Here is a 26,438-nt window from a genome sequence, read left to right on the forward strand (position 1 = left end):
TCAGACACCTGACAGTGTCAGAAGGATTTTATTGCCACCTATCAGTGCCTGATAGGATGTCATGATGGGTAGAAGCTGTAATCATCTGTGACATCACAGCTGATCATGCACTTGTTGTGATTTGAATTGCATGCTTTGCCATACCCAAACTAGTACCTACTGATCAGGGCTGTCAACTAGAATTGTACCTCTTCAAAACCCTGTGTTGCCTCTTTGGGGGTCACTCACATGTGTACTATTGCATATCATCTACAAAGTAATGGCCTCGTTGGGAGGTGGCACAGGACCATGTAAGTGGTCCTGATATGCCGCAGCAGTTCCTGGGCCAAGGCACTCCTGTGGGCCCTGCTCGGCATTCAGTCAGTTTACAAGAACGACCTACAAGCATTGCATGCAAAGTTGTTGAACAGAGAGCTACTGGTCTTGTGTGCAGACTTCACACAGCCTATGGACATGACAAGTCAGATGGACTTACCTATGCTAGCGCATCATGTTCAGCAGCATGTCTGGAACATACACATTCTGCCTCCCTCATCTCATTCAATCCAAAAGTGTTTATATGCAAGAATCTTGTCTCCTGCAACTTTCTAATGATGTGAGGCGATTTTGTACAAGCAGTTCAGCAGCCCCTTATTCAGGCCCATACAGGGTGCTTAAATGTGGTTCAAAGAAATTTAACACCCTAGTGCATGGCAAACCTACGACTGTCTCACTCACCCAACTTAAACCCACTTAGGTACTCCAGGATAAATCCGCCTCCACTCAGATGTCAACACACTGATTAATGAGAATGGTGACAAACACTCGTCACTCACATCTTCCCCACCCTTGGATACACCCAGAGATAGACAGGACTTTGATGAGCTTCCACCGTGACTGCCTCCTTCCATTGCACCATCTGAGTTGCAATACAGCCATGTCAGATACACCCCACACTTCTGACACCTTAACATTTGTAAATCATCACAAAGTCATACAGAACCATGAGAAATGGCTCATTTGTGCACACTTGCCTGCCCCAGCATTATCAGTCACGCACATCTGTGCATCACTTCTCTGAGAAACACTCCAGTCATGCCTCACTCAGGTGCCCACCACAATACAAATGATAAAGTGCATCTGTGTATGCCGACACACTCTTACCATAGTGCACAGTACTCCTAGCAGAGGGCTCTGTGGGGATATTGACCTCTGCATGAGAGTTGAACGTCTCTGCCCAGCACGGAGTGGACAAACCTTGGACACGGTGAAAGACAGTACATTCTAGAATAGTGTTAAAGATGGATGGATGGATGGATGTGTAGTTGCTCTCATAAATGAAGTTATATTACATTTATCACACTGCGTATGATTGGAAATAGTTCCTACCACACGTTGGACAACTATTCCTACAAAGTGATTCATATCAGCTTTTATTTAAAATATTATTTAATAATACTCTCCCTCTACATCTATGAAATAATGTTGGTATATAGCAATCCAAAATTATTCACAGAAAAGATTATCATTTGCATGACATGGGGAATAAAGATAATTTTAAGCTTAATGTCCATCATTTAAAATTACATCCTCAGAATCCCCAATATATGGGAATGAAAATCTTAAACAGGCTGAAAGATACAAACATTATGGGAATTAGCTAGATCTACTGAAAAAGAATCTACTCACAATGTTGTACAGGTTTTCCGTTAAAACCAACTGCAAGAAAGAAAATGTTGTACTGTGTGATGAAAATGTGTGTTTAGTTTTGTTTCTCACAGTTAATTTTACTGAGATGGCAGGGCATTAAAAATATTAGACAAGTTGCTTTTTCATGTCTATGCTTTCTCCTTACAGCAAACAATGGAAGATACAGATGGAAAGTAACAATATTATGAGAAGGATAGTTGCTGCTCACCACATAGCAGAGATGCTGAGTCACAGGTAGGCACAATAAAAAGACTCTCACAATTGAAGCTTTTGGACATTGGCCTTTATCAACAATAGACATACATACACTCGGGCAAACACAACTCGCACAGGATTGCAATCTCAGACAGCTGGAACTGATTTCAGTTGCCTGAGACTGCAGTCATGTGGGTGCGCGAGTGTGCGAGTGTGCGCTCTCGGATGTGTGTCTATTGTTGACGAAGGCCAATGGCCAAAAGCTTTAACTGTGAGGGCCTTGTTGTTGTGCCTATATGCGACTCGGCATCTCCACTATATTGTAGGTAGCAACTTTCTCCTTACATATAATTAAAAAAAGATATTAACTTAAGAGTACTGTGCCATCTTAGTAGCTTCTGTAAGTGAAATGTATTATAAGTTTTTGACATGTCTCTTGTACTGTAATCCGATGATTTATAAGTGTATATTACGATATGATTAATCATTATTCCCTTTCTGGTTGTTTCATCAGGAAGTGTGTTGAATAATAATAAATTTGTTGAACAGTTAAAAATTCTTTATAGATTTATTCATGCTTCGGTGAAATATGCTTGGGACTGTTATCACGGTGGGAAGTGATGATTATTACAGCGTGAAAACAAAATAGCAGCTGTACTTGTGCATATATAGTTGATTTCACTATAGTTACATTTTGAAAATTTATGCTGGTGTAAGTGAGGATTATTATGCTCTTAAACAGTGAAAGTCAAGCAAGGTTTCAGAATGGTGACTTGCAGTGTGTTTCATTGGCAGGTTGTCATTGATGCTCCACTATTGTGATGGTCTTCACTGAAATATTAAACAAAAATTCAGGACCTTTTTGTCGCTTTCTCTGTGATCTAGCATTTAGAGAGCACTTCCCAGAAAGCAGTAACTTTCAGTAATGATTTTTCTTGAAGCTATGCTGGAGAGAGTGTGTGCAAATCTTCACTACTTTGATAGAAATTTTGAGACTGTGTCTTCACCTCTGCTTTTGATGAAGAATGCAGGGATTTTTTTCCAGTGAGGACACCTAGTTTACTTTGGTGACTGAAAACATATTGAAACTTTACTTCCAATTCTTAACACACTCAGGAAGAACCCGTAACATCCTTTAAGCTCACCTGGAAAACTTGTGTGTGTCTGTAAAAAATGTATCTAATGCAAGAAACAGCAGGGTTCCCCTAAGCTATGCCATTTCCGCAGAGCCCATTTATAAATGCCTACTGTGTCATCACAAAGTGTAATTCAAGTAGACGTATGGTATTATGCAGACTTTTGACTACATCAGGAAAACTACTATAACACTTTGTGAGGTAAACAAGCTGTCCAGCTCTCTCAATGATAGTAAAGTAGTTCACTTGTATGCTACCACACACCTCACTAATTTTCATCATGGATTTCAGCTTGGTGCAGAGATCTTGTAGAAGAAACTCTCAATAAGTAATATGACCTGTGCTGCCTGCTTTGTGGAGCAGTTAGCATCACTGGCTGGTGTGCCATGGGTTAGCAGTTCAGACAGACCACCAGTAATTATTAGTTAATTAGTATTTGTCATTTCTGGAAGATTCTTGAAATATCTTATATTTGTAATGTTTGTGTGTCCTGTTTGCACAAACACAGGCATTCTCTGTCCAGAAGGTTAGTTCTGTCCTGGCTGTACATTGGTGGTGGTAATAAATGTGCATTTGAATCTCAGTGTTGCATTTCACTAATGACTGTGCCTTTAGTTATGGGCTTGTTGGTGGTTTTGACAAGACATTGTTTGATGGATATGCCAGGTACTTCAAATCTCCTGCAACCCCATGGCTCCAATTAGGCAGTGTAAAAGCTGTCACCTACATGGACAGGAACTAGAATACAGGCAATACGTCAGTCCTAAGATCTGTATATTCAGGAGACATACGGCTTGCAAAACCAACTGTTAGTCAATTGCACATCAGGCATCCATCAGAAATTTCCGGAGACGCTGCTCAGGACCACATGAAATGATGGAAAGGACTTGACTGAGTCACCAAATACAGTAAGTGGGATGAAACAATGTTTGGCAAATGTGTACTTTTACTCGCACAGCGCAGCCCAGCAGTGTTTCAAGAACAATACAGAGAAGCTCAGTAGCAGTGACAAATTCCAGGCTGAACTGAAGGAAATGTTTGGTGACAATCAGCAGCAAGTCTGCTTATTGGAAAAACAATTGAAGAACAGAGCCAGTGTCATGGGAAAGCAACGTAGATATACATAAAGAACGATTTTGGCTCTATATCACACCATGCATCTGAATATGACAGAAGCTGACAAAATATCGCACTTGATGCAAGGAGCCATAAAATAGATGTACGACAGAGGAATTCGCCAAGTGGTGCCAGCAAATCATGGAAATGCAACAGAAAAAAATCGAATGAAAGAGTATGACTGACTGCTAAATGTGGTGCATATAGCAGCTGTGGGAGACCACCATGAGCTCGTCTCTCTCTCTCTCTCATGCCAGGCAGTAAGGGAAGAGAAAGCAGTGTACAGCAGCCAGAAATGTCAACTCGATACATCAGGAGGTAATAAATAATGTCAAAGAAAAGGTTTACTGATCTTCAACACCAGTATCTACCATTAGTCAAATGCACAATGAAGTACGCACTTGGCCTACTCAAACTTAGGTAACAATGGTCAAATGATAACCCAGCATCTATCTGACTCCTCCACCAGGTACAACACCCCACAAAAAACATAGTGAACATGGAGAACAACATTCCAAAACATTTTCCCCATGAGCACCCTGGACAGGTTGTACCCTACTGCAGAGAGAGAAAATGAGTGTTGACAATTATAATGCCACAAAATGTCAGCTAGTGCAACAGTCATAATTATGATAGTCGACTGCAGGCAATTGTAGTCAACCTGTGGGATGAAGCCAATTACCATACCCTGGACAGGGTCACTCCCAAAGATGCTGTGGCTGTTACCCATCACTGTACAAATGTACCAGCTGTTCATCTAGCAACCGATTCAGGAAAACTGAAAAAGGTGAAGCCAGCTCTAATGCAAATACCCCGTGGATGACAGTTACCATTAGGAAATCTCATCGACAGCCAATCAGTCTGGGGGTTAGTCAATTCAGGGGCTTCATTTTCCATCATGCCAGATTCTTATCATCATCATCTAAATGAAAGTTTTCAAAAATCCGCTCAGTTGACAGAAAAATGTATTGCAAGAATAATTATCAATGGCAGAATGCAGACCATTGAATTTGTCATTTTAACAGACTGTAGCCATAATGTTAAGCGTAATGGGACTTCTTGCAGCCATCACAAGCAGTCGGACTGTGAAAGATAAGAGCTCCAAATTGACAAAGCTGTTCCAACAAGCACAGGTAACATATTGCTCTGGGCAATTGTTTGCCATTGAAGATGTTTTACTACTGTCATTAGTAACATGAGTTTCAGTCTTCAATTGATATGCTCAGTTCAACTATGAAGATTTTGTCAATTCTAACAGCTACTCAGGTGCTCAAAAAAAAATCTGCATGCCAGTGACAGTCCTAAACATTCCAGGTGATCAAGAACTTTTGATCACTAGTTGTCATGAGTAGTAACAACTCATCCCTAAAGATACTTGCATATGTACAGCTGAACCAGTCAAGGAAGGGCAGCTTAGCATCAACAACAGAGTCATGCATGGCTACCACCATATGCAGTACAGGTGTGGAAGCTACTATCAAACAGCAAATAGGATCTGATTTGACCGAGGAACAACATAGAGTGTTAGCTGTCTTGTGTCAATTTTTGGATGCTTTCAAATGAGGTGTGGAGAAAAGGTAGGCCAGAACTAAGGATCATCCATTAATTAGCCAGAACTTGTGTAAGGTGTTGCTGGCTGAACAACTGATAATCCATCTGGGAGGGAGTAGAGAAGATGCTGTAAGATGATGTCATTGAAGCTTCAGAATGTCCTTGGTCCTCTCTGGCATTTTTTGTGGAGGAGGGCAACACATGGCAGGTTCTGCAGCAACTATTGACAAAAGACGCTCTTGAAGAAAGACGTCTATCCATTGCTGTGCATTCATTAGACCCTCAACTGATTAAAAGGAGCCCAGTATTTCTTAACCATGGACGTGCAGGCAGGCTACTGGAAAATCAAGGTTGACAAGGCTGACCATAAAAGACTAATTTCATAATTCCTCATGGCCTCTATGACTTCAAGTTGGGCCGTTTGCTCTGTGTAACACTCCAGCCACCTTCCACCAACGTGCTTCAATGTCTTAAATGGACAACTTGGTTTTGTGACAGTGTCATATTTTCGAAGATACTTGAAGAATGTCTAAGCTGCCTGACGACCTTGTTGATGTATGTTCAGATTGCAGGTCTCTGTCTGAATACAGACAAGTGCCTCTTCAACACTCAAGAAATAAAAACTTGGTGCCACTAGTGAATGGTGATGGAGACATTCCCGATACAGAGAAAATAAGAGCAATCACAGATTTTCTGACTCCTGAGAATATTCGTGATGTGAGAGATTTTCTCAGAATGTGCTCATACTACTGGTGATTCACAAAGATTCTGTACTAAGGCATGTCCCTTGCAGCCAGCACACCATCAGTGACAGTAGCTGGTGAGTTAGTCAGTGCGAACTGTACCACAGGCTCAACAACTTGAAACCGATTCGCAAGCATGCGCTACCTAATATGTTCCAAAACTCCGCACATAAAGATGAGTTTTTCACTGGGCTTATACATTGGGTTCTGTTGGTGATAGAAAGGTAGGTTCAAGTGCTTCGGATAGCCCTCGGGCTAGTGACCATTTGTGTATCCCACAGAAGGATCATCTTAGTGTAACTATCCTACAGTACAGTGTCAGAGTTTGAATATTACACACTTTCTCCAGCTTAGGCAAATGGAGCAAATCGGTTGGGTCTTAAAACCAATCTCGAGCGAACTTCAGAATTTTCTTTATCTTTATCCGTTTCCGAGAAAGCAGCATTCTATGTGCTGTCTGTTCCTGGTATATATGGTATTGAAGTCTTGTGGGAAAATCATGAAATAATAATGATCACTAACTTCACTGTCACTATATTGCTATATTAAAACAGCTACACTCAAAATTAAAAAATATGATCTCACACGTGTTAGTCTAGCTAATCAATATTTTAACAGTCATACCATAAAGTGAGGCTGGTCAAGTTTGAAAGGTGAAAATTGCATATATTATTTGATGTGAGTGAAAAAGTTATTTCCAGGTGAAGTATAGTGGTTCATTTGCAGGTATTCCAGGGAAAGTCTTCCATGATTGTGTCCATGGATCAATGTGGCTGCATCCACTGTGTGTCAAACTTGTTGACACACTTGAGTTCCAGAGGCTTCGTAACATAAAGCAGTTGGGCCTCGCATATCTAGTGTACCCAGGTGCAGGCCACAATCGTTTTGAACATTCCCTTGGGTAAGTTCCAAGCAGCTGCAGCAGTAGATGAAAGGTTAAAATACAGAAAGCACTGTTTTTAACTTTATTATTTTATGTTCAACATGCATTATAAATTTTTTAGGTTACCTTTGTTGCATAAAGTGGGTGTACTGAACACATACTGATAGTATAGTTAAACATCTATTACTGATATTCTAGAATGTTCTGTTGATCTTTCAGTGTCTGGTCATCTAGCAGAATATCAGTAATACATGAGGGGAGACCCAAAAGTAACCGGAATCGTAATGCTCACATCGTGTACTTGTAGTAGCAGGATGCGCCGCCAGAGGGTTGTTGTAGGAGCTCTGTTGAGTCATTCTGCCACGCTGCATCACCCAGCAGTGAGAAGTGTGGTTTCTTTAGCAGTTCTTTTAGTGTGTGTACAGTGCAGACGTGACATGAGGAAATGGCTAGTTCTTATGAACAACGTGCGGCAGTGAAGTTTCGTTTCTTGCTCAGCAAGAACGCAGCAGAGACTGTTACGATGATTCAGACAGCCTACAAAGACCATGCTCTTAGTAAAACGCAAGTGTACGAATGGTTTTCTCAGTTTAAAAGGGGAGAAATAGTGGTTGAAGATCAGCCCCATTCCGGTCGACCTTCAACTGCTCGAAATGAAGACAACATCGACATAATCTGTGATCTCATCAGTGAAGATCGACACAGGACAATCGACCAACTCGAGAACTTGTCCAGGTTGTCCTGGAGCTCAATTAAGTGCATCTTGACCATCGATTTTGGGGTGCGAAGAGTGGCAGCAAAATTCGTGCCGAAGCTTCTTACCGGAGATCAAAGGGATCGTCGCGTTCAAGCCTGTCTCGAAATGAAGGATGCGTTCAAAGATGATCCACATTTTTTCAACAAAATCATTACAGGTCATGAGTCGTGGTGCTTTGAGTACGATTCAGAAAGTAAACAACAGTCATCACAATGGAAGTCACCTGGCTCACATCGAGCAAGAAAAGCTCGACAAGTGAAATTGAATGTGGAAACAATGTTGATCTGTTTCTCTTTTTCTTCCATCAAAGGGATCGTACACTCTGAATTTGTCCTTGAAAACCAGACAGTAAACAAACAATTATATTTGGAGGTTATGAAACGGCTTTGCAGAAGTTTGTCGCGAAAACGTCCAGCTTTGTGGGATTCTGGCATGTGGTTCCTGCATCACGACAATCCTCCCGCGCACACGGCTCTCAGCATTTGCCAGTTTTTGGCCTCAACGAAGACTACCACCTTGACCCATGCGCCCTATTCGCCGGATTTAGCACCCTTGGACTTCTTCCTATTCCAGAGGATGAAAAAGAGACTTGAGAGGGAAGCGTTTTGTGGAGGTGGAAGATGTGAAACACAATGTCATGAAAGTGGTAGCAGGTATCAAAGAGGACGAATTTAAAAGGTGCTTCGAACACTGGAATGAACATGTGGACAAGTGCATTAATGCTAATGGAGAGTACTTCGAAGGAGATGAAGGTTGTATTTGAAAACAATAGAGTATATGCTTTCTAGAAAGAAATTCCGGTTATTTTTGTGTCCTCCCTCGTATCTCACCTTAAATATTTCTTTATGATAATTTGAATTAGAGTAGATTGTTACTCACCAAGTGGAGGTTGTGTTGACCAACAGATAGGCACATTTAATACTAGAACCCCCCCCCCCCCCCCCCACACACACACACACACACACACAGTTGGGGGATTGGGGGGGGGGAGATTGGAGGAGGAGGAGAAAAGGTGGTGTCCATGAGAATGACCAAGAGAACATGGCCATTTATACCGAGACACAGTTCGTCAGCAGTCATGTGCTCTTTTGAAAGCTGCACTGTGGTTGCACCTAAATTCATAGACTATATGGCTGCTTTCAGTGGTTGCTCTGTCTTTGATGGGGTAGGAAATGGCTGACAGGACTGGAGTAGTGAGAGGATGTAAAAGACAGGTCTTGCATCTAGTCTTTTACTGGGACATAACCAATGGGGCACGGTTGGGAACAGAGCTGGAATATGGTCAAACAAGAATATTGTGTGGTGTGAGTGGGTGGTGGAATAGCAGTGCAGAAGGGGTTGAGCAGATAGGAGGGAGGATATTTCTTATTTCAATGAATGAATGACAAAAGGTAATGGAAAAGTCCTGGGTGGTACCGAGTCACGAGTGGGATGCTCTTCTACGGCTAGTACCGTGGGTATGTGGAGGAAAGTAGGTGACTAGGGAGACAAGATGCAGAAGATGTGGTAGGGAGGATAATTTCAGTCTTGCTTCTCAGCAAGTTCCTTGAAGAGGGACTGTTTCTGAATGTAGATGTGACAACTACAGGTGGCAAGGTTGTAACATGACGTAGAATTGGTGGCAGAGGTTGAAATAGAGATGTTGGTGTTTCGTATGTTTGAAGTGGACAGAAGTATTTATGCAGCCATCTGTGAGGTGACAACTCATTGGGCTGTGAAGGACCAGGTGAAGTGAATGGGGGAAGGTCTTTAGGTTTTGAAGGAATGTGGATAGGGTGTCCTCACTCTTGATCTGTATCATAAAGGAATCTGCCCCACAGACCATATCCCTATCAAAGTCATAGATGCAAGATCTGACCTCATTACCATCTACTCCTGTCCTGTAGCGAGCATTTCCTAACACCCCATTAAAGGCATGGAAACTTGTGAAAGCAGTCATATGGTCTACCAAATTAGCTACAACCACTCTGTGGCTTTCTACATGGGCATGTCCACCAATAAGCTGCCTGTCTGCATAAATTGCCACTGCCAAAACTGTAGCCTTGGGATAGCTGGACCACTCAGTTGCCAAGCATGCTGTACAACACTGTTTACTTGGCTTCACAGCCTATGCCATTAAGATCCTTCCCAGTGACACCAGCTTTTCTGAATTGTGCAGGTCTTCCAACTGCCTCTATCCCCTTCCCTGTTCGTACTCCAGCCTTACATGTCCCCCAGCTCACCTACATGCAATAAATATTTCCCTTTCTCTGTTTCTCTCCTCTCCATTCTCCCACTCCCCTACACCACAGGACAACACTCCCAATGCTACACCTAGCAGCCCACTACCTTGTCCCTTCCAAGTCACGTGCACTCTCTCATTGGCAGCATTACAGCATCTCCTTCCACCTCTACCCAGCCATTCTTCCACCTCTCCACCCCCATGCCTTTTCTGTATCCTCTATACATAGCCCAACTGAGATTGCTGCTCAGTTGAGTGGGGCCACAGTGTTAAGATAAAATAGTGTTTGTGTTCGTTTTTTCCCTTCATCTGATGAAGGATGTTGTCCAGTAGCCACCAACAAATATGTGACAGTATACTTCTACATGTACCTGTCTGCTCTCTTTGGTGAGTGGCAATCTGTCCTCATTCATATTGTTATGTCATTATATTTTCCATAGTTAAATTTTTCACATATTGATTAGTACTTACTGATGAGTTTCTCAATAATTTGTCCAGGTGAGCACCCACACACAATCCATATACAGGGCTTTGACCAAATATGAACACCTGGCAGAAACATCTAACATAGCTTGTGTTTTGACTTACCTGTGGCACTTCGGTGTAGTCTTTTGCTTTTCCTTTTCCTTTTCTTTTTCAGAAAAATGTATAACTCAACTTATCCTCTGACTTTTTGTACAAACTAGCATAGCTTTTAGTTTTCTGTTTCCATTAGAGTACCACAGGAAGTGTTTTGAGGTACTGAACAGACATATCCAGTTTGCTGTTTCAGATACAGCTGATAACTAAGAAAGCCTCTGATTTTGTGAACATAGCAGCTTATCTTCTAATGTGTTATCTCTGACTGGCCATAGCACCTGATGTCAAGTTGAGAATTTCTATATTTGAGCCATAACCAGGGAGCATTGTCTTTGGATGGCAGATAAATCAGTTGGGAAAAACAGCCACTCAGTTGTAGCAGATCAGTGCATGGATTACAGAAACACACAACAGAAAATGGCATTCATCCTAGCCTTCACGTACTCGCTCTCTTTCAAGAAATAATATCCTCATTTACACACAGAACCACGTAGACACCCAAATGCACTCTTGTGACCCTGGCAAAATTAATTTGTGGCCATGGGAGTGTGTGTTTGGACGCCTGTGTGGTTGTATGTGTTAATGTGTTTACTATTGCTAGAAAAAGATCTTGTGTTCAAAAGCTAGTGTGAATGATGTTTTGTGTTACGTGTTTGTCCTCCAAGCTTAGGTGAGTGGTTTCATTTCCCATGCTTTATGTATTGCTCCACCCAGGAATTTCCATTATTATTGTAAGTTGCTCTCAAATGTCAGTTTTCAGCTTACTTCAGCACCATATGTATACTGCTGCTCATCTTGTATTCTGTAACCTCAAATAACTCACCTGACATATGGCTTTAAACAAGGGTTTGGACAGTGCATTTACATCCAGAATAAAATCATTATTTAATTATAACTGTATTCCATATGAGCAGCCTACTTGTCATAATTATCTCACAAATATGAGCACCCACTATGGATACTGAACAAAACTGACTCACTCCTGCCCCTCAGCAAGGGACCATTATGTATGCTGCCACTTCCATATGAAAAATGTAAATGGTGCAGTTGTGCACATGTGTGTCCACTTGTGGTATTGCATTTTGGGTTCCTTAGTACGTTTCAAAAAATGGTTCAAATGGCTCTGAGCACTATGAGACTTAACATCTGTGGTCATCAGTCCTCTAGAACTTAGAACTACTTAAACCTAACTAACCTAAAGTCAACACACACATCCATGCCCGAGGCAGGATTCAAACGTGCGACCGTATCGGTCACGTGGTTCCAGACTGAAGTGCCTAGAACCGCACGGCCACACCGGCTGGCAGTACTTTTCAGCCGCCTCAGTAACCTCTTTCTATGGCATGGCACTTACACATCTTCTACGTTGATAAAAGCAGTTTCTGCTGTATATTGCCTAATCTGGCAATGTCTACTGCCACATTGATGAAGGGCACTAAATTTTCAGATGTTGGCGTAAGCATAGTGCAGATCATGGCTGGTAGAAATTCTAACAAAAGGACAATCTCAGAATGGGAAGCCCAAGGGCATACCTGATTCATCAGTGGAAATGTTCTGTGTTGTAGTTGTACTGTACATGTTTTTACCTTCTTTTAAAATTAAGTCCATACAGCCTCTAAAATTGTTCACAAGTATTATTAATATTTCTTGTAACTTCAAACACACAAATACCTACTTGTTGGTACTCTTCGGTATGTCACATTATTTTGCTGTAAGTTTCAGTCAAATTATGAATGTGTGCTGAAAAATAATGCCTTCAGATTTTCATATGTGAACTCTTAAAGCTTTTTAAGTAAAACAAATGTTGTTGACATTCTACATCTTTATTCCTTCATTCTTCATGTCTACATATTTACAGCCCTCAGCCACTAGAGGGCTCCAAATTGCAGCATGTAACATGGTGGTGTGTGTAATGTAAATATGTCAGTGTGTGGCAGACAGCATGCTATAATCAAGTTTCAAATTCGAAGGATTTGTCCACATATGGAGCATCCTCCTCTTCGGTATGACACTGCCAGACCACACACAAGGACTGTGACATCTGCAACAATCCAACACGTTACATTAGCTGTCACTGATCATCTTTCATGCAGTCCCGACTTGGCCGCATTCGATTTTTCATCTGTTTCCAAAACTCAAAGAACACCTTCAAGGACTTCAAATTGACAGTGATGAAGTGTTGCAATCAGAGGTGAGGTTGTGGCTCCATCAACAAAGTCAAACATTGTGCAGTGATGGAATCAACAAACTGTACTCTCATTGGGAGAAATGTATTCATTGCCAGGGTGACAATGTTGAGAAATAAATATGTATGCATGAAGAATGAAGATGTAGAATGTTAATAACATTTTTTTTAATAAAAAAGTTTTAAGAGTTTTCACAGAAAAATTAAGAGGCATTACTTTTCAGCACACTCTCGTACACAATTCACTTACTTTATATTACATATAACACACAATGTTTTGCATCATAAATTTGTTCCAGTGTTACCTGAGTGACTCTGAATTGCTCTGTAAATTGCTGCATTTATGACAATCATCATTGTTCTCAGGAAAGCTGTAGCAGTAATACCCATTTGTAAAACTGGAGACAATCAAGTAACCTCTTATAGACCCATCTCTCTCCTTCATTCCTTTTTTTTTTTTTTCCTCAAAAAAATTGGAGAATTTAATTTAAAAAGGAATATTTCACAACCTTTCTGAGAAAAATAATTCAACAAAAACCCAGTTTGGTATCTAAAAAGGCATCGTTACTGAGAAAGTGAATATGTGATCTGACAAAGTCAGTTCTCGTAAAAGCAAACAAGCTAACACACTGTTGACATTTCTTGTGTTTTTGCAAGGCTTATGATTGTTTAGATCATAAAATTCTGTTAGTGGAATTAAACTTGTATAGCATAACAGGTTTTTCCCTTCCATGGATGGAGTCATATCTTAACATTAGGATACAGAATGTCACATTAGCAAATGATACGACAGGAATATGATTTAATTCAGAGCCGAGAAGCTTTAAATATGGTATGCCACACTGTTTGGTGCTTGGTCTTGGAATGTTAATGACATGTTTTTGTGTCTCTTAAATATCTAGAATGTTCACCTTCATAAGTCTTATTCCTATGATCATTTGGTATTGTAAATAGCTGTTAATTAGTTGTACACAACACTGTCAAATTAACCGTTCTATTCTCTCCCTATTTATTGTTCCTTAACTTGGTTAAAGTCATAAACTTGCTTGTAATATATTAATATAAGTTTCACAACACAGACTATGGATTCAAACAATTTTAAAAGTGGCAAAGACCAGTATGGTAACTATGCATCATGACTAACATAGATGTTCATTCACATATTGAGTGATGGGCAATGACTGACTCTGGCTTTGTGTATGGCACATACATAAAGATGCATCTAGTACAGAAATTTAAAAAAAAAGTTAAGAAACAAAGCTATTACATTTTAGGTATTAACATAAAACATGAAAAGTGAAAGAATGCCATAAGCAATATAATTGTCTTGATTGACTACAAAATGTATAATCAAAAAGTCACAGAAAGATATATACTGTTTTATTGGGTGGAAATGTTAGTGTGCATTGGGAATTCCAAAACCTGCCAAGAATTTTCTGGAAAAATGAATTTTCTAACTTAAATATTTCAAAAACTAAAATGTTCTTCTAGAAAAGTTACTCATTCTTGGAAACAGAAAAACTGGGTCTGCAAAACTGTAACAATGAGATTGTGAAAAGATCAAGATTAACATTCCAGAATATGAGAATTCTGAAAGTATAACTTTTTAAACATTAAGTTTTCAGAAAAAGCAAAACATTTGTTTGAAAGAGGAGAATGGGGACTTACTCTTAAGGCATATCAACCCTAAAATTGATAATTATCAGCAAGGTAAAATTTTGAAGATAAAATGGTTTTTGTGAATAGTAAATTTAGAATATTTCATCAAGTTTTTTTTTCTACATGAACTATTTACACTATTGTCGTAAAAAGCCTGTAAACGATACTCTGAGTAATAAAGTACATGGGACATGGTGTGGATAAGAATTTAGTAATTTTGTATATTCAGGGCACATACATCACCTGTAAAATAGCAAATAAAAAAAGCCATTGAAACAACTGAATTTTATATAGAGGAGCTATTACACATAGATCACATACTGGAGTACCTTTCTTAATGACATGAGACAACTGATAAAAGGTCCAAATACATTCATACCAGACACAACCAGGAGAATAATAGAACAAGCTTACAACTGGTTCACCGCAAACAGTTTCAGACTTAATCTTACAAAGACTCGTGCTGTGCAATCCCTAACATATTAGAATGACCTGCAGGTACCAGAAGTAGAGATGAATGAACACACTGGTGGATGATTAACTGAGGTGCCACCAGAATGTGGATAAGTTAACCAAAAAGCTCAGTTCTCTTGCAGTGCACTTAAATATTCTCTCTGTCTGTTGATCTGCAGAAGGGCTGGCATACTTCATACCTCTACTCATTACTGCCATATAGTATAATCTTGTGGGGCAATGCAGCAAAGTTCAAAAACATATTAATTCTACAGATGTGAACAGTAAGAGTATTGTGTTTTTACAGAACTGTTTGCAGGTACCAAAGCATTTGTACACTTGCACCCCAATGCACCTTCTACTCAGTGGTATTTTTAGTCAATGACAAGAGAGAAGTTAGCATGAATACTAGAATTAAACAAAATTTGCACATATACCATGCATACCTATGTAAGATTGAGGATAGTTTTATTTACTCTAGCACAGAAGTATGTAACAGTTAGCTGGTAAGCATAAGGCAGGGAATAGAAAATCCCTAGATATTCAATAACAAAGTAAAAAACTACCTCATTTGCCACTCTTCCTACAGTTGATTAGACTATTTGGATTCAAAGATGCAAATTATGGATAAACCTAATATTGATACTAAATGATCTCTTCTTCACAATGCCCTCAGGGTCTCAGCATTCATATGCCGAGTATGGGCTTGGCGATCCTGGGGTTCCCGAACTGGGGACTGGTAAGCACCACTAGTCCCATCATTGTAGATTCTAGGCATGTTTCAGAGACCACTATGTGGCACAATGGTGGAGCATGTGTCACAGGGAAAGGGGACCTTTGCTTGACTGCCTGGATCATGAGGTTTGTAAAAACCTCTTCAATAAACCCACCAATTTTACAGTGTGCTGCAAACTGATGAGAAACATGGCTGTTGAGATGGAACAGTCATTAGCGGGCAACCTCTATGGAACCTGCCACATCTCAGTTGTATAAGTCTTACATAGGCATGCAGTGCTCTGTCTAGGTGGACTTTAATTTTCTTAGTTGTTTGTGGAAACAGGATGCATGCCTCAAAGTTCTCTCTTCTTCTCCCTCCTCCCAGTGGAAAGGGTGGGCTGCTGGTAGGTACCAACACCCAAACAAGGGGGCTTGTGTAACCAATCCTCCTGATTCTGGACTTGCTGAAGATGGTATTTATAGTAACAGACACAAGCTGCTCGCCAGAATGTGTTTTTTATAATCAAGCAGAAAGAGGGTAGTTTTGACAAGATTTCACACTTCCGAAAGGGCATAGAGGGGATTTGTGGCTCTTTAAAGTCGGTCAAGTGCTTGCAAAATGGAACATTGCTAGTGGGAACTTGTAATTCCCAGCAAGCAGTTGACCTCCAAAAAACTAGATTTCTTGAGGAGTATGAAGTAGAGACAGAACTGCACAACACCTTGAACTACAGCAAGTGTGTTAAGACTTCCAGGGATGTCGTTGGCATTCTCAGAGAAGAATTGAAAGTGGGGCCAGGAAGGTATTGTTGATGTACAGAATATAATGAAAAGGATGGATGGTGACTTAGTGAAATTGGACTCATTTATACTTACATTCAACAACAGAAAACTTCCAGAGAATATCAAGGCAGGTTTCTTTTGTCTCAGCATGCAGACTTATTTCCAAAACCCTGTGCACCATTTTAAGTGCGAGTGCTTTGGGCACACTACTTTTGGATGGTAAGGGAAATGCCGCTTGTGGCAAATGTAGCAACACCAACCATGAAGGAGTTGGTTGTTCATATCCTGTGAAGTGTGTCAACTGCTCTGAGGGGTCACTCTGTCTGGAGTAGGGACTACAGTGTCTTTCTTGAAAGAAGGAAGATAGAGGAAGTAAAAACAATCCATCCCAAAGTCGCAGGTCATCTTAGAAGGTGACCTGTACCTTGGTGGACACTCTTCAGATTAAATGCAGTCTTACAGCAGACAACCTCATAGCCTTTAGAGTCATGGGAGCCAAGGGTCGACGTGTAATTAAGCAGAGCAAGAAAAGGTCAACTCAGTACCACCCGGGACTGGAGCAACTGAATTACATTCTCTGCTATGGTTTCAACTACCGCTCACTGTGTCCTGAAATGAGAAATGTCCTGCTCACTATCCTTCCCCACTCCTCCCACAGTGGTATTCCACTGTCCACTGAACCTACAAAATATACTCGTCCATCCCTATACAACCCACACTCCCAATCCCTTACCTCATGGCTCATACACCTATAACAGACTAAGATGCAAGACCTGTCCTATACATCCTCCCACCACCACGTACTCCAGTCCGGTCACAAACATCACCTATTACATCAAAGGCAGGGCTCCCTGTGAAACCAGTCATGTAATCTACAAGCTAATCTGCAACCACTGTGCTGCATTCTGTGTGGTAATGATAACCAACAAGCTGCCTGTCCATATGAATGGCCTCTGACGAACTGTGGCCAAGAAACAAGTGGACCAAGCTGTTGCTGAGCACACTGCCAAACATGGCGTGCTTCATTTCAATGACTGCTTCACAGTCTGTGCCATATGTATCCTTCCCATCATCACCAGCTTTTCTGAATTGTGTAGCTGGGAACTTTCCCTGCAGTATATCCTATGTTTCCATAACCCTCCTAGATTCAACCTTCATTAGTCACTGTCCTCACCCATCCAGCACTACACAGCCCTCATTCCACCATTGCATCCAGTCGTTTTACTTCTCTCCTTTTCCACTACCCCCCCCCCCCCCCCCACCTCCACTCCACCTCTCCCATGCCCTCTGTGTAACCTGCGGTTTGTGTGTGTGTGTGTGTGTGTGTGTGTGTGTGTGTGTGTGTGTGTGTGTGTGTGTGTGTGTGTGTGTGTGTGTGTGTGTGTCCTTCCTTACTGGCCAAAAGCTTTATTTTTTTGTCCCTATCTGTGACTCAACATCTCTGTTATGCACATAAATCAGTTGAATTAGAAGAAATCACCATAATTATCTGAGTAGATTACCACTAGTTATAATGTGTTGATAGTAACTTCACAGAAGCAGTCCATTAATCTATAACTTGACTTGTTCCCCAAATGTTGTCCTTCGTGATGAGTTTATGGAACGTGATTGAATGAATGAATTTTAATTCGAGCTAAGAGCTTATTGGATTTATTTCACTCATGCTCTTGTCTTTACTTTCATCAAATAAAGCATATGAACCACATTTATGCGCAGAACAAAAAACTTGCACACAAACAAGTGCAGCACAGTAAAAGCTGTTATTTTGCAGAGACTTATTTAAATCCCAGAACAGCAGCTACGGGAGATTATCTCAAGCAGTATCTCCACAGCAACACACCCTCACAGCTTTGGTATTGCCTCTGCAGAACTATCCATTGCACTCTTGTGCCTAGGAATCAAGCTGCCAAACCACATTCCAATTGGCAATGATCACCCAAGTCTGAACCTCTAGAAAAGCAACTCGTGCTAGCAGACACATGTCCTTGGTGATAGGCCAGCAGCATCTATTAGACAGACAGGATGCCACCCCACATGACAATGTTTTTAGCTGGTCAGTTTGACACAAAGTGAGAGTGATGTCACACCTCCCTGGCAACAGATAGCTGGAATGTGGAGCAATGACACTTACCATCGCAGCTGGCACACGGCCATTGATTGGATGACTCCACAGTCAATTTGGACATGCCCCTTGCAAATGTCATGCTCCTTGAGAGGTCCCAAATGACGTCATTGAACGGAAATATGTGCTTTGGCCTGGTCCAACAAGTAAAGTCACCTACCTTATCTACACATAGTGTGAATCCACATTGCCTCCGCAACAACTATACTAGGAGGCCTCCAGCACTGATGCACCATGCTATTAGGAATTGCATCAAGGGACTTTTTGCTCAGACTATACCTATTGGCCTCCATCCACCTGACTGCCTTACACTAGTGACTCGTCTTCCAATGCTCTCCACAAATGTGTCCAGTTGTTAGATGACATTCTTGCTACACACCAATGATATGTCAACTGCAAAACACAATCACAGGCCCTGTGCATCGAAAATACAGACTTCAAGCGTTGCAACAGGGAGACAGAGGCAGTGCTCACCTTGGTGCATGAACACTTACACAATATACACTCTCAATAGTCAGCAGCAGCACATGGTGTGCCACCTCCAGTCACACCCACTCCACCTAGCTACATTCTGCACACAACAGTCAGCTTGGCACAGTACACACCATCAGCCGTTGACAACAACTTTGGTTCACACATGCGTGATTCGAGATGGAACTGTGCACCAAATTGTGAGGATATTGACATTCTACGCGAGTCTTGAATGTATCTGACCAGTGCAGAGTGGACCATCTTTGGACAGCGTGAAAGAGAAGACTGTGTTCTATACTAATGTTAAAGATGATGGGATGTATAGTTTCCTTTGTGAATAGAGTTACATTAGTTTTATTACATTGTATATGATTAACTGTAGTTCACACCATACCGTGGCTGATATTTCCTACAAAGTCTCCCCTGGTACTGGTGAAGAAAATGTGAGATAGCTGCCTCTTGCTTTTTTCGGTGGTGTTGCAAGGGAGTGCTGTGTAGGGGTGGCATCTGGTTTGCTGAAATATGTTAGGTTCTTCTCATGGTCCCATTCTTCAGTTTCAGACACAGTGCCTTGGTGATTTTACTATACACATTACAACTATTCTGTTTTGCTATTAGTGATAGTGATTTTTCCTTAATGATTTGAATTTCCATATCCTCAAATGTTAGTTAGGGCTTATTTGTCACTGTCAAAATGGTTTCCATATTAATTACACATAGAATGTACCACTGATAGTCAGATTTGTATATTTGGTTGTGTTTACAACACTCAACAATCAACAACTGTGGCTATGATGTCAGTATCCATGTGAACCATCACCATCACACGTGCCAGCAGATGTGAAAGCTTGTGACTTTACTTGAGCGTTTGGTGTTGCAGATAACCATAAAAAAACACAATGTTTTAACATAAATCACTGAATTGTAATGAACCCTTCATATGTGTGAGTACATTAACCACCGGCACTGGGTGCCGCTGCTGCAGGTATAGTCAGGCTGGCCATTGGCCATCAGGATGGCTGTGGATCTGGTGGCAGCAGCATCAAGAGAACTAACTGTAATAAGACCAGTGATGACAACACTTCGAGAAGCTTGAGTCAATAACACTGGCAGTGATAGGGCTGGCTGTGACAGGGCCAGTGATGGCAGGAGGGATGCCACAAGGGTCGGCATCCAAAGAAGACACTTGCAAGGGCTCGGTGAGAGTAGAGGGACTTCCGCCACACAGTTCTATGAACAAGAAACAGACAACATTGCAAACAACCAGTCTGTAGGTGGCCAGCTTGGGTGCCCAGCCATGATTACTGTTCATGAACACACTCTCTCAAACACTGTGGGAAACACTGTCTGTCACTAACCATAAAATTGGTACAATTTGGTGTGTCCAAAAACAACTGTCATTATAAAAATGCTCATCTAACTGTTCCACCAATAACTCATTGTTGGTGTGATCCGGACAAAGGTCTGGGAAAAATGGACAATATAAATGAAAGACTTTTGTACCCAAACATGCCATAAAGGGACTGCTGTGCTGTGTGCCTTGTATGTGTATACCAGAAAGAGCATTCCAACTGTTGGCAATATGTGGCCCAGTCCTCTTTCTGGCCATCAAACACCTGAAAAGTCTGCACAGATGTGAGAGCGGCCTGCTGAGATGCAGCTTTCACAGCCAAAACATGAGTGAGCTGAGTTATGACCTGCACAGCAGTTTCTGAATTTGCTGCTCTAGTTATTGAATGACTCTGAGTCAAGGACCGCTCCGTCAGTGTGACAGACATGTTAATTTAAAAGTCAGTATCTTCCCTAACAACCTTACACAAACTATAGATTTATCATCTGTACTCAGTGCAACAGTTTTTCCCAGGATTGCACTGAAATGCATGCTGTTTGTTTTCTATCTGCTCAATGTTTATTTATCCTCTACTGTCCAATTCCTAACATCCTTGAAGGTTTCATTTGCTTTCTCTATCAAGAGTTCTGAATGACTATAGTGTTGCTGTCATCAGCAAAAACACTATATACCCATGTCTTATATTGTCCACAAATTCATTGGGATATATTGAACCTAACACACTACGCTGAGGAACACGTGTGTGTGTGTGTGTGTGTGTGTGTGTGTGTGTGTGTGTGTGTGTGTGTGTGTGTGTGTGTGTGTGATTTAAGGACAGCATTTTATTTCTATTATCATTTAAAAAAAAAAAAATGCTGTGGAGTCATATCGAATGCTTGTCAAAGCTTTTGGCAAACATATTCTTGAGAAAACACACTGTTTCGAGAGGTTCAAAATGTTAAAAAGTGGTGATTTTCACGTGAGAAATGACGAGCACCAGAAACCGCCAAAAAAGTTGGTAGTCAATGAATTGCAGGCTTATTCGATGAAGGTGATACTCAAACTCAATAGGAATGTGCAGAATAATTGAGTGTGATGCAGAAAGCTGTGTCTCTTCATTTGAAAGCTATGGAAAAGGTGCACAAAGTGGGAACATGGGTTCTGCATGAACTGAATGAAAGACAGCAAGCAAATTGATAGACCACTTGTGAAATGCTGCTCGCCAGATTCAAAAGAAAGTTGTTTCTCCATCAAACAGTGACAGGTGATGAGAAATGGATATGTTTTGAGAATCCTAATAATCATAAATTGGGGATGAATCCTCTGAAAGACCAAATTGCTTTGAATAGAAGATGATGTTCTGTGTTTGGTGGTATCAAAAGGGTGTCATCTGTTATGAGCTGCTAAAACCTGATGAAACCATTAACTCTGATTGCTACCAAAAGCAAACGATCAATTTAAATTGAGCATTACATAGAAAAGATCTAAATATGGAAAAAGGCAACACAGTCATATGGCTCGACGATAACGCCCATAACACACAACAAAACAGGTCAGGGAAGTGATTGAGGCATTCAGTTGGGAAATACTAGTGCATGCGGCTTATTTCCCAGGCTTGGCTCCATCTGATTATCATCTGTTTGCATCACTGGGTCACGCTCTCACTGAACAATGCTTCAATTCATACAAAAATGGCTCGCTGACTGGTTTGCTTCAACAGAACCGTTTTTTGGCGTGGCCGCCATAGCCTGCCAGAGAGGTGGGAGAAATATATAAATAGCAATGGAGATTATTTTGAGTAAAATATTGTTTTGTCAGTTTCAAACAATAGTATTGCAACCAAATTCCGGTTTATACTTCTACACCTGGTATGGTGGCAGCAGTAGAATTGTACTGCAGTCAGCTTCAAATACTGATTCTCTCTCTGTTATGCACAATGTCAAAAGGTTTGAACAACTATAAGAATATGTTTCAACACAGCCATCCTTGTCAGGAGGTACAGGTACCGCTTCTGTGAATTTATGTTTTGGCTGATATTGTACTTCTCCCGCTTCAGAGACCAAGCAGTGCTTCATTAAAAAGGTTGCACTTACTCATTAGTCTCTTTCATGACTTATTCAGTTGTTTTTCAGAAGACTGACAAGAATGAAACTGACTTGTAGTTTTCAGTGATTCCACATTACCTTTCTTTATTATGGGCACAACTTGTGCACACTTTACGTACTCTGTATTCATGAAAGCAGATTTGTTTGTTGTCTATGTAGGCCTTCAGAAGAGAGATGGGATCCTCATCTATGCTTGCTGACTTCTTAATTTTTTAAAAACATTTTTGTATTGCCTTCCTGATTTCAAGCTCTGTTATGGAAAACATCGCTGTGCATGCAGTGTAATTCCTTGCAGTTGCTACAAGCGTTTTAGGAATATTTTGTTGAAACTTCTATGCAATACCAGAAGAATACTTATTTACAAAATTTCCAAATTCCTGAAGACTTTTTTATTATTCTACACTCATCTTCCTTTTTTTTAATGGTGCTGTACTTGTTTATCCTTTCAGTTTCATGTCTTATGGCATCCCAGACTGTTCTACATCTATTTTCTGCATTGTATATTGCAGGATGTTTCAAAATAAATACACGGGTTTTAAGGCTTTGTAGTATTTATTACATTCAACTTATAACTACAAATAATATGTCAAATAAAAGAGAAGCTCAAACAGTACTTCTTACAAGTGTTCAATGTGAGCAACATTCGCAAGGATGAAGGAAGATTGGGTTTAACGTCCTGTCGCATTCGATGTCACTAGAGATGGAGCAGCAAAGTTCGTTTGCAAAGTTGTTACGTAAACCATAGTCTGTAGGCTTTAGAGCATGTAATAATTGGAAATGACAAGGACATTATATGAGGCTCCTTAAAAGTCTCCACACAGACATCACTGGAACTGCTAATTCATGACTAGCCTTCCGAACTGATTTCTTGGGTTACGGGTGAAAGACTCTACCTCATTCAGCACGTTCAGTCACTCTTGATCGATCCATACTTCTCCCTTTGCATGCAGGTATACAAATAAAACTATTTGAGTTGCTCTTTCATTTGATATATTATTTATAATTGTTGGTTGAATGTAGCAAAATCCCATATATTCATTTTGAGACACCCTGTATTTTGTCATTGAACGATTTTTTGCTGCAAGCAGTATTGTCCTGTATATATTTTCATAACTGTGATAGTAATTTGGGAATTCTGGGTTAGTGTACTGCTTTTGCAAAGAACTGAGAAATTTAAGTTTCTGGGAGGACTTTCTAAAACCCATTGTTATCCACCTATTTTTCTTAGCTGTTGCTGTTAAAGTGGCTACTTTCAGAAATACCTCCTTGACTCGTTCCTCATCATTACGAAATATCGTATTCATGATCCATGGAACTAGTATTAATCTAATCTAATCTAACCTCCTTAAAAATTTATTTATTTGTGTAGAATTCAGAGAACTTAGTAACTACACTTCATCTCAGGTCAGTTTTTCCAGTGCCCAGGAAAAGTATGTAATTGGCATTCTGAAAAGATCTTTTTGTATATATGTAGTTTTGTGGACTTTACCAAGCCTGTCTTTAGCTTTATTATCTGACTACAATGACCAGGGAGTTAAAGACTTGTAAATACTATACAGTTTTCCCTATTTGTATCTCTAAGTATATGTTTTAATACTAATACTCAACTGTTTCATATCCTGGTGGCAGTGTTCACCATTTGTGCCAAGCCAGAAGTTTTCAGTGTGTTTAGGAAGTTATTACTAATTTAACCCCAACACCTGTTTTAATATTCATGCCTTCCTATATTATTATTTTAGTCTCAGGGGCTGAGACCCTTTTCATGACTTCAATTAATTTGTTGAAGAAAGGGTTCACCTTACCACTAGGTGAATGTTACACGCACAGAATGATTAAATTTTTATGGATACCTGCCAATTCGAAATTTTTATCTACAGTAATTGAGTTCAGATCTTTAGCAGCTTTAAAATGAGTGCCATTCCAGCTCTAAATATGTGACCCCTCACCCTTGAAGGTAGTCCTGCAGTAGCAGCTTTTACATTCATTTTATGATAGCAAGGTACGCTGTATTTCAGTGTGTCTGCACCAGTGCTCCTTTCCCATTCCCTTCAATTCTGATGGTGATAACTAGAACCTGTTATTGGTAGGCACAACTAAACTCTCAGACTGTGTCCCCCTCTGTCCTACCTTCCTACTAACTGGCACTTACAATCTACTGCCTTCCTTCATCCTCACCAGTTTTTTCCTCACTACTTCCATGTGTGTCTGAAGGGCAAAGATCTTCCTTTTCCAATCTCCTTTCACTTTATTTCTACTGCCTATTTTGCGGTTCCAAGAGAGAGCCTCAGGCCTCCGTGACATCCCCGAAGTTCTCCCAACTACATCCCCTGGCTGGAGTGGCCGGAAATATCATCCATATGTGTGTGAAGTGTGCTTGCTTTTGTGCGTATGCTTGTGCATGTTTGTGTTTGTTTTTCCTTTCCAAAGAAGACCTTGGCCAAAGCTCATATGTAAGGGTCTTTCTTTCATACTTGTCTGAAACTCAACATGTCATCTGCAACTCAACACATCATCTTTACTGGAAGTAGCAGTCTATCTTTTTCAAAATATTGTTGATATTCCAACCTGTACTTTCCATTGTTTTATTCAAAATGTGAAATACACAAAAAGAACAAAAACAGTCAAAATAAAATCAAAGCTTACATATTAATGGGCACTAAAATTACATTTTTTGTTTTTTCAGTTTTCTTAAATATAAAATAATAAAAGATTTTTGTAAAAAAAATGTTGATACTATAGTCTAGTTTGTGCAGTATGGAAGTAGTTGTTATAACACAGAGATATGTACTACACTGTTTGTGACATGTAACTCATGTGAGGCATAAAAGATTTCTAGTAAAAATGTACTATCTTGATGTCAGATTTGAGTGGTTATTTAAGTCATATTAAGAAATAGCTAAACATGCTTTCTTTGTTACTTCTCCTCCTCTACCTCATGAATTGGACTGAAATGAACAGAAATAGTATTCTTTCTACATCATCTTTGCTTTTGACAAAATGTTGATCAAAAAAAATATAAAATTAGAATTATTTATTTGTACTTAACTATGTGTGACAAGGGACAGATGCTGTATACGTTTAATTATAGAAATTGTAATGTGTTTTTGTTTCATATGACCGAATAAAAAAAGAATGAAATGCACAATATTTTGTTACTAATGAGTATGCTGTTTCAGTGTATGCTACTTAGCAAGTCGGATGCTTGAAGCATTAGAACAGAATTCTACCAATACATCAAATGAGAGGCTTGTAACTGAAGAAGAAGCTCTTTGTGTTCAGATTGCAGGACTCTGCCATGATCTGGGTCATGGCCCATTTTCTCATACATGGGAACATTTTGTTAGTGACTATGATCCATCATGGAAGGTAATCTATTATCAAAAGTTAAATAATTTCTTGAGATAAATAATTTTCATAGTACCAATAACAGTTTACTTAATAAAGCTGTCAAGGATTTGCAAGAAAAGTTATTAGTTGTTATCCTTAAGGTGGACAATATGCAAAGCTACATTAATGGTCAGTTGTACAACTGTCCTACTACATTACGCATAGGCTGTACAGATGCCACTAAAGAACTGCTGAGGTAGATGCTGTTTTTTCAAGGAAGCCAAATGGACTTTCCTCTTGATCTGAAAAAAGCTGTACAATTTCTCATGAATTACCCTACCATCACTCCGTTATGTACATCACACAAAATCATAGTGATGTGGCATAATTTCAAGGTACCTATTTTCTCTTAAGTA

The 26,438-nt window shown here is 40.2% G+C and overlaps 1 protein-coding gene across 1 annotated transcript in view; it reads left to right on the top strand.

Annotated features, from left to right (window-relative positions):
- Nucleotides 1-26,438, top strand: part of LOC126252989 (uncharacterized) — a 999,773-nt gene that overhangs the window by 885,661 nt on the left and 87,674 nt on the right. The window contains exons 9-10 of the mRNA XM_049954016.1: nt 7,157-7,331; nt 25,872-26,061. Of these exons, the coding sequence (XP_049809973.1) occupies nt 7,157-7,331; nt 25,872-26,061 (365 nt within the window). The remainder of the gene's footprint in view (nt 1-7,156; nt 7,332-25,871; nt 26,062-26,438) is intronic.

This window comes from Schistocerca nitens, chromosome 4 (genome assembly GCF_023898315.1).
Source record: "Schistocerca nitens isolate TAMUIC-IGC-003100 chromosome 4, iqSchNite1.1, whole genome shotgun sequence".
NCBI lineage: Eukaryota > Metazoa > Arthropoda > Insecta > Orthoptera > Acrididae > Schistocerca > Schistocerca nitens.